The 9,390-nt window shown below is 49.9% G+C and overlaps 1 protein-coding gene across 1 annotated transcript in view; it reads right to left on the bottom strand.

The window, feature by feature from the left end:
- Positions 1-391: 391 nt before the first annotated feature.
- The window catches only part of ANKRD54 (ankyrin repeat domain 54), a 23,900-nt gene continuing 14,901 nt past the window's right edge, over positions 392-9,390 (bottom strand). Inside the window, exons 3-8 of the mRNA XM_006890215.1 lie at positions 5,240-5,338; positions 1,682-1,753; positions 1,224-1,271; positions 1,023-1,147; positions 776-883; positions 392-466 (exon numbers count right to left, since the gene is read on the bottom strand). Of these exons, the coding sequence (XP_006890277.1) occupies positions 392-466; positions 776-883; positions 1,023-1,147; positions 1,224-1,271; positions 1,682-1,753; positions 5,240-5,338 (527 nt within the window). The remainder of the gene's footprint in view (positions 467-775; positions 884-1,022; positions 1,148-1,223; positions 1,272-1,681; positions 1,754-5,239; positions 5,339-9,390) is intronic.

Below are 9,390 nucleotides of genomic sequence, written 5' to 3'. Positions count from 1 at the left end.
TGAGAAGGGCAGGGCCAGCCCAGAGTCTCCCAGGTAGAGTATGCTGCCCTGAGCCCACTAACTGGACAGACCTGCGGTCGGGAAGGGAAACATAAGAGCCTGGAGCCTGGAGATGGTCCCATGGGAGACCAGCCTGAGCTCACCAGAACATGGCAGCCAGGGAGAAGGGCGGCTGCAGAGGCTGGTCTGGTGCTGGGGCGCCTGGATGAAGAAGCTGGGGGCTGCGCTGATGGTGGCGCTGCAGACGTGGTGAGAGAGTCACTGGCCCCTAGCTTCCGGAGGTGAGGGTGAGGTCCTCCCAAGTCCTGGCACTGGTCCTTTTCTGTGTAATAATGAGTAAGCAGCCGGGGAGGTGGGCACCCCAGCGCAGGTGGGCATGGAGTCTCCCCTGCTACCTCTTCTCCATGTCCTCCATTTGCAAGCTGAGAGATGTGAAGCTGGCCAGGAGGTCGGTCACCTCGTCCACCTGTTGGGGAAAAAACGAGGGTGTCATTGAGCACCGGGCCCCAGGTCTTCTCCACAACACGTTCGGCACCGTCTCTCCTGCTGGGCACAGGCTGGCTGCCCTTCCCCGACTGGCAGCACCCTAAAAACTAATCCTTGACACCTGGTTGCCCCGGCGGCCCAAGAGGTGTCATGTGCACAGGAGAGTCCAGTGTGGTTTGGAAGGAAGTGGACAGAGGCTGTGAATGGCACAGTGGTGCACCCCTCCCGCGGGCTTTGTGATGAAGAGGTGACTGCTTGGGAGCTGGGGCGGGCTGGCCCTGGGCCCCACCTGCTCTTTGGTACTGGTCATCTGGAGGCGGTTGCAAAGGTCATCCAGCTGTTCCCGCTGCTCGTGCCGGCCCAGGCGCTCCAGGTACTCCCTCAACATATGGATGATCTGAAACGAGAGCCTGAACTAAGCCGCCTTGGTTCCACTGAGGCCGGAGGCTGTTGCCCAGAGGCCAGACAGAGCAGGTGCCCGCTGGGCTGGGCTGCAGTGTGACCCTTTGGTCTCCAGCAGGGCGGGGTGTGCTCACCTGCTTCACCTCGAGCCGCACAGCCTCTAGGCACTGGGACTTGCACTCCTGCAGGATGTTCAGCTTGGACTTGGCCAGGTGAAGAGGCGTGCGGCCAGCTCGGTCCTGGGCATCCACACGGGCACCTATGGGTGCAGGCAGAAGTCAGCACGCTGGGGTGGAAGGGGGGGGCCAGGAAAGGGGAGGGCAGGAGCCACATACCTCCTCGCAGCAGGATGGTGATGACAGGAACATGGTTGGTGCAGGCCGCTGAAGAAGAAAAACAGGGCTTGAAGTCCAGGGCACAGGAGGACTGGGTCTGTACCCACCAGAGGGGCAGGGCTGTATCTCTGAGACAGCATCAATAATGTAATAGCTGGGCAGGACTCAGCAAGCACAAAGTCTAACAGGGACTTGTAAAGCTGGGGAGACTGCTGAGACAGAGGGTAGCTGCCTCACTGCTCGCCATGTCAGTCTCAATGGGAGGACTGGACATCCCACGGGTCTCCCACATTAAGGCTCGCCCGGCAGAGCTGAGCAGGGCTTGGTCCCCAGTGGCTCTGCCCAGGCACAGCTGACAGTGATGGGAAGTTCATGGCACGCAGGCTGAGGGTTAGAGGGCCGCCCCTGAGGCCAGGCTCTCCCTGGGATGCTGAGGCCACAGTGCCCCACACACTCACCCAGGTGCAGCGGTGTGTTCCCTAGTCCGTCTCGTTGGTTGGGATCGGCCCCGTGGTCCAGGAGCAGCTGCACTGGAGACAGGAAACCCCAAGAAGGGCTGAGTGAGGCCTCTTGTGACACTCCATCCCACCCCCACTCCCAGAGAGGCTGGGTCACATGTAAACATGGCCCTTCTGCTTCACTCATTCACTATCCAGGCCCACACAGCAGGATTCGGGGAGGGCTCACAGCCCATTGGTGCAGGCAGCCTGCTGTTTGCCGGGTTATGTTGGTCTTACACTGGCAGTGACGGTTCTCAGCAAAGGACATTTTCTGCCTCTCCTCAGCCAAATGGGAACCAGACCATGCCATGGTGCCGGGCATGGTGATTAACAACCCCGAGGTTGGGCTACCCCAGGGCGAGCTGCTGTATGAGAAGCACGTGGCAGTGAGCATGGGGGCACAGAGGCAGCACACCGATCCAGGGCAGCACACCATTCAACACAGCAGATTTACTTCACGTTTTAGTTCACTTAAAGCCACCATTCAGAGGACAAAAAGGCAAGTTCAAGATGGGAAAAACTTTGGCAGGAGAAAGGCCGGTTGCAACACCCCCATGATACATCTTCAAGGATATGAACATGTACGGCCAAGCACAATCAATAAGAGTACATCTAAATTCCAAAATCAATCTCCATAATAGTCTGTGTGTTTCCTACTGCCAAAGGGGCCCTTTAGAGTAGTGAGAGAAACCCACAGCGTCCCTTTTCAGCAGGAAGTAGCTAAGAGAATACGCCATCCCCTTTTCCTTATGACTCAGGGTGAAGTCTCTCTCAGGGAGGAGTGATAGGGAATGGCAAAGGATACACTGACAAAGAAGATTAATCAGAACTGGCTTTGACAAGCACTGTGGCATTTGGACAAGAACAAACTGGGAGGAGGGTAGAGAGAATAGTGCAACAATGAATGAATGGAAACCCAAAATCTCTGTAAATGTTTATGAAAATTAATAAAATTATAAAAAAAAAAGATGGGAAAAACTTGTAGCCATTGAGTCAATTCTGACTCCTATGTTACTGAGGGTCACTAAGATCGCTATGTCCTGTCGAGCCAGAAGTGGCCTGTAGCTGACTCTCCTGAGGGTTTTCAGAGGCAGAAAAGTCACCTGAGAGGGGAGACTGCCCAGCTCTCTCCCTCAGAGCAGCGCAGCTCCTCATCCCTAAGACCACCAGAGGTCCTGTGACACAAGAGACGATTCATGTCCACAAGGCGGCCATGAGGCGGCCGTGACCCCGGGGAGTGATGATGCACTCATTGCCCTCGGGAGACCCCTGCAAGATCACCTCCCCAAGGGGAGCTGCTATGAGCAGCCAGGCAGCGGAAAGAGTTTGATGAAGGCGTGGCTTACAGATAGGGTCCTTCTTGTTTCTGCTGACTCCTGCCATTCTCTGGAGGTGAACCAGCAGGTGGGCGTATCTGCCGACCTTGGGTTCATCCGCCTCCAAAGCCAGCGGTCCACTGCCTTCCTGGCCTGGCAGCTGTCAGCCTCTGCAGCTCCTCAAGTCAGGACAAAGTCTTCTGTTGACTCATGAATGCGGGAACTTCAGCCTCTGCAAGTGGCCGACCCGTTTCTGCGACATCAGTCTCCTTATATAAAGATGTCGCTATGTGCCATCAGCACCAGCAGTCGGAACCAACTCATAGCTGAGCTTCTAGCACGTTTTGAAAAGCTGTAAGTCACAGGGGAGGAGACTGCCCACCTTCTTCCCGCTGAGCAGCCAGTAGATCTTAGACACGTGCCCTTGGACTGGCAACTCTTACCGCCAGAGCTCTCCGGAGCATGCGCACTGGTAACAACTGCGCAGACAGCCCCTCCGACTGGCTCTGCTACTCTAGAGACCCTAGTCTAAGGCAAGGGTGGTTGCAGCCTGTGTCATCTTTCATCCACAGAACAGCTCGTGAGTGAACTGTCCCAGTTGGTTAGAAGCTGAGCACTTAACCACTGCTCTATCAAGATTCCTACTGTCTCTACAACCAGGAGAGGAGAAAATAGATGAATGGGACCTTCTAAGAATTAAATCCCTATGCATATCCAAAAACTTCTCCAATAGGGTAAAAAGGGAAGCCACAGGTTGGGGAAAAAATATTTGGTAATGACATATCTGACAAGGGACTTATATCAACTATGAGATATCATCTCACCCCAGTAAGAATAGCAAAATTTAACAGAAAGGCAAAGATCAAATGCTGGCGAGGCTGCGGAGAAACTGAAACCCTTATTCACTGGTGGGAGTGTAAAATGGTGACACCACTATGGAGGGCTATATGGCACTTTCTCAAAAAGTTGCAATAGAAAACCATTTGACCCAGCAATTCCACTACTGGGAATTTACCCCAAGGAAACCATAACTGCCACCCAAACAGATATATGCTCACCCATGTTTATTGAGGCTTTGTTCACAATAGCAAAGAGCTGGAAACAACCCAAGTGCCCATCAACAAACGAATGGATAGAAAAGCTCTGGTATGCTCACACAATGGAATACTATGCAGCATTGAGAAACAAAGAACTCATGGAATATACAGAATGGGTGACCCTGGAGGACATTATGCTGAGTGAAATATCTCAGTCACAAAAGGAAAAATATTGCATAGGGCCGTTGTTGTAAAATGAGACTGACAATGGGGTTGAGATGAAGACAGAGAAGGAGGGGATGCACTGAAACAGATGAGGGAGAAAACTGTTTAAAAAGGATTGGGTATTATGTCGTAACAGGAGTCCAGAGTGAAGGCTGCATAGTGGAGTGGACTTGGGGGGCGGGGTGAGACTGTGTAACAATGAAAGAGTTTTCCTTTTACTTTTCAAGGAGAAGAGTGAATTAGGGGGAGGGGAGTGCATCAATGAATGGAAACCCTAAGTCTCTGTAAACTTTCATTAAAATTAATAAAAATTTTTTTAAAAAAAGGATTAATTAACTTTGTGTGTGTGTGTGTGTGTGTGTACTGTCAAATCAGATGTGACTGGTACAGGAGGAGATTGTTCCTCCTTTCTCCAGCAGAGCATCTGGTGGATTTGAACTGTGCACCCTTGGGATTGCAGTGCAGCTTCTTGCCATTAAGCCACCAGAGCTCGCCAGATTAATTCACTTTAAAGTAACAATTAAAATGTTCATAAATTTGAAATCATCAAGCAGAGGACAGCTAGAAATGTATGGTTAAGGTTGACTTAAGAGCAAATACACATTACAGTGTGCCGCCCAAATCTATAGGAAGTGGCTGTCCACTATCCCACAAGACTCTGGCTGAAGGACAGGCTGAGGCTTAGGGTGGGGCCAGGCTGCTCTCACACACTTTCTCACACAGTCCTACAGATGCAGAACTGCCTACCTGCCATAAACACTTTCCTCTCTGCCAGGTTTCCAGAAGACGTACATCATAAAGGAGGACTACTACCATTTTAAGAAGCATGATGAGCATGATAGTTCTGCAAGCCCCACAAGCCCCTCGTGCATTACTTCCCTTCCTGGGCATGCACATAATGTCAGGGAGCACACGGCCCTCCTCCACCCAGGACTTACCTATCTGGTCGTTGCCATTGCAAGAGGCAAAGTGCAAAGCTGTACGGCCCTTGTCGTCTGCTGCACAGGGATCCACGCTATTGTTCAGCAGCTCCTGCACTGACATCAAGAAAAGGGCAGAAGGGCAGAGTGAGTGTCGCCCAAACTACAGTCTTTGGGGACTCAGAGAGGCAGGGATGGCTCAAAGTGTCCTTACTGCACAGGAAAGTCAGACTGCCCCGAACTCTGGCCCCACAAGGGCTGCTTGGACAGGCTTGCTCTCCGGTTATGAGTGGTCAAATCTCATGTCTAGGATGGGTGTTTGCAGGAAACCCCCTGCAAGGACTCCTCCACCTAAGCTTGGATATGCATCGATTCCAGCTGATGACACCATCTCAAACTAGTGACCAATCTTTACTTTGTAGGCAAGGCAGCCTGGTGAACTGGAGCACCAGGGAGCCACAGAGAGCTGGATTTAAAAACCACCACTAAGGGAGCTCTGGTGGCCTAGTGGCAAGACGCTGCACTGCAATCCCAGAGGTACGCGGTTCAAATCCACCAGATGCTCTGCTGGAGAAGGAGAAGGCAATCTCCTCCTGTACCAGTCAGATCTGATTTGACGGTACACGTAAAATAATACAATAAATAAAAAAACGAACAAAAAAACCCCACCACTGTGGGCAAGTTGCTAGGAGAGGCAATTCCTTGAAGAGGGACATCATGCTTGGAAAAGTGGAGGGCTGGTAAAAGAGAGGAAGACCCGCAGCCAGGCGGACTGACACAGGGACTGCAGCAATGGGTTTGAGTCTCCTAAGTCATGGTCATTCTGGGCCTCACAGCACCAACTGTTGGCAGTGGCTGCAGGAACTGAATGAAGCAATTAAAGCCTAGCTTTGTGTCTGGCCAGGAGCTTAATCAATGCCAGCCACACTGCTTTCCAGGAGCCCTAGTGGCACAAAAGATTAAGTGTTGGGATTATTAACTTAAAAGGTTGGTGGTTCAAACCCACTAGCTGCACCAGGAGAGCCAGATGAGGCAGTCTGTCCCTATAAAGATTTAGAGCCTTGGAGGTCACGGGTCTGATTTAACTTGCCAATGTACGTTAGTACAGATTTACTCTTTATTCCTGGCTGGGTGGGCGAAGATGTAGCCTCCTGTGTTCTGAACTGCATTGTGCTCCTGGGAGTTAATGAAATTACTGAACCAGAGTACTGTGTGTCCTTAATCCTAAACCCTCCTGAGTCACACATGGGAACAAATCAAGAAACACTAAGTAGAGAGTGAGGCTCTGTCGAAGCCATCTCCTGTGGCCAGCTCAGCGGCTCGTTCAGAAGAAGTCTTTACCTCACTAATAAACCCTTGTCTGCCTGGGGGGAGGAAGACCCAGGGCTGCCAGAGCTAAAAGGTCTTCCCACACAGCACACACAGCTCTGTGAACAGCCCCTCAGACCGGTGAGAAAATACACTGCTGGTCATGAAAGCCACCCCCTTTGCGCTGTTTTCGGTGGGTTTTGGTTATGACAGCTAACCTGAGTAACAGAAGAAACAGCCTCAAATTAAAGTCTACCAACACTGAAGCCGACTTCAAATGATCCCAGTAGTTATTATGTGCCCTCAAATAAACTGCCATTCACAGCGACCTAATGAACAGTATCACCAATCCCTGCCCTATCCTGAGCCAACCTCACTGTCTCTGACACATCTGCCCCCATCATCCCAGTCACTGTGTCAATCCATCTCATCCAGGGTCTTCCTCTCCTGCGCTGACCCTCCACCCTTCAACGCTTGATGTCCTTCTCTAAGTACTGGTCCCTCCTGACAACAAGCCCAGAGTATGAAGACAGGAGACTTTCATTTGGTGGGTTTCTTCTTCCAAAGTACCCAGGCTGGAAGAACATTTACAAGTTAGTACTTCAAGAGGGAGTGCATGGGGGTGGTTTTAAGAGCCAACTCCCACACCACACCGTCTTGGTTCACATTTTGCTGAGAGGCTTTAAAGAAGCTACTGCCTTGTCTGGAGTCTTAGCCGTGAGAACCAAATAAGCTCCTCCAGGTGAAGCGCCCCCACAGTGCCTGCAACTTAGCAAGTACTCAACAAACATAAGCTCCTGCCATCAAAAACTTTTTCCAACAGGGTGAAAAGAAAACCTACTGATTGGGAACAAACATGACAATATCATCTCAGACAAGGGTCTCATAACAAAAGTTTACAGAATCCTGCAGGGCTTCCCCAAGAAAAAGAATGATAACACAATTACAAAATGGGGAAATGACATGGAAAGACTACACAGGAAGACATCTGGATGGTCAACAGACACATGAAGAAATGCTCAAAATCACTGGCATTAAGAGATGCAAATCAAAACCACAATGAAATACCATCTCACAGCAGTAGCAGTTGCAAAGTTTAAAAAGACAGCAAGTAATAAACCTTAGTGAGTAATAAACGTTAGTGAGTATGCGAAGAGATAGAACTCTCATACACTGTGGGTGGGATCGTAAAATGGTATAACCATTCTGTAAGGCAGTTTGGCGCTTCCTAAAGAGCTGAACATAGAAATTCCATATGACCTAGCTATTCCATTGCTTGGAATATATTCTGAGAAAATTAGAACAGAGACACAAATGGAGATTTGTACATCAATGTCCATAGCAGTGTTATTCACCATCGCAAGAAAATGGAAACAGCCCAAATATCCAACCACAAGTGAATGCATTGAGAAACTCTGGTACATTGACACGATGGAATATTATGCAGCACCCCAGGAACAATATTTCAAAAATTACTACATAATTGGAAGAGACTGGAGAGCATTATGCTGAGTGAATTAACCATTATTATACAAATAGTAAACAGAACTAGTAAAATGTGTATGAGGATCCCAGGGAGGGAAGGACTGGAGCAGAGGGGAGAGGACGGGCAGGGGGTTAATCACAGGGAGGCAGGATTTGATGGGTGGAGGGAGGGGTGGATAAAGGAAACGGGAGAGATCCTGCAGGGAGTCAGAAAGACAGGGTAATGGTGAGCATAGTTCAATGCTGATTAGTTTTATAAAATAATGAATGGGAATGATTGTATGAAACACAATGCGAATGAAGGAAAATGTGAACACAAGGTTACATAATATAAGCAAACCAATATAAAGAAAACGTTCTTTTTTAATGGTTTGTTGTTGTTGTTGTTGTTGTTATTTGTTCCTCTGGAGTCTTGAGAACACCAGCCTAGGCGGCAGGGAGAAACAGGTGCACCCCTACCTGGTAAGTGTCCCCATGGTGCCTGGTACTTAGCATGTCCCCAACAAACGTAAGCTCCTGTGGTGACCACGGTTGTTCCCATGCGAGGAAGCAGGCCAAGTGCTCCTACTTCCAAGCTTGCATGTACAGCTAGCTACACTGACAGACGGACACGAACCACACGTTATTCAAAGTCTCAGACGAAGCTAATTAACAAGGAAGGAGTGCAGTGCCAATAGCATGGGGCAGTGCCCAGCGCCAGGTAGGGGGCACAAGGGCCCCGATCTGGGTCCCTGCTCACCAGTAACCTTTTTTGTTTTCTTGGGCAACTTCTTCAACCTCTGGCCCTTAGCTGACCTATTTGCCAAATAGGAACGAATCACTCTAACAATATCCCGAGGTGTGATGTAAATGTTCTTGCTGGGTATGTCAAGTCACTTCCAAATGACAGCACTCCACGTGACAGAGCTCAGTGCCTGGTGCCCATCCTCATACGGAAGCAGACCACAGTTCTTTTTCCCCTTGCAGAGATGCTAGGTGGCTTTGAACTGCAAACCTTAGGATTAGCAGTCAGGTGTTGAGGTGTTACCTCACAGGGTTTTCTTGCTTTGAGAGTATTAGGGATGACGTTACTTCTTTGAATATGGAAAAATCAGTACTATACAAGTGTTAGGGGCTTATCAAACATGCTGTAACATGGCCAAATGAAAAGGAGGCATTGCTGGAAGCTATCACATTTTGTTTGTTGTTGTTGTTATGTGCCGTCGAGTCACCTGCGACTCATAGCGACCCTATGTACAACAGCCCTAAACTCCGCTCTGTCCTGCGCCAATCGCACTGTCTCTGATATTCCCATCCCAATTATCCCAGTCACTGAATCAATCCACCTCATAGAGGGCCTTCCTCTCCTGCGCCGTCCCTCTACCCTCCCAAGCATG

Source organism: Elephantulus edwardii, unplaced genomic scaffold (genome assembly GCF_000299155.1).
Source record: "Elephantulus edwardii isolate Elephantulus edwardi_28Jun2011 unplaced genomic scaffold, EleEdw1.0 scaffold00086, whole genome shotgun sequence".
NCBI classification, from domain to species: Eukaryota; Metazoa; Chordata; class Mammalia; order Macroscelidea; family Macroscelididae; genus Elephantulus; species Elephantulus edwardii.
The sequence above is the reverse complement of the archived record's forward strand: the minus strand, read 5'-3'. Positions and strand labels throughout refer to the sequence as shown.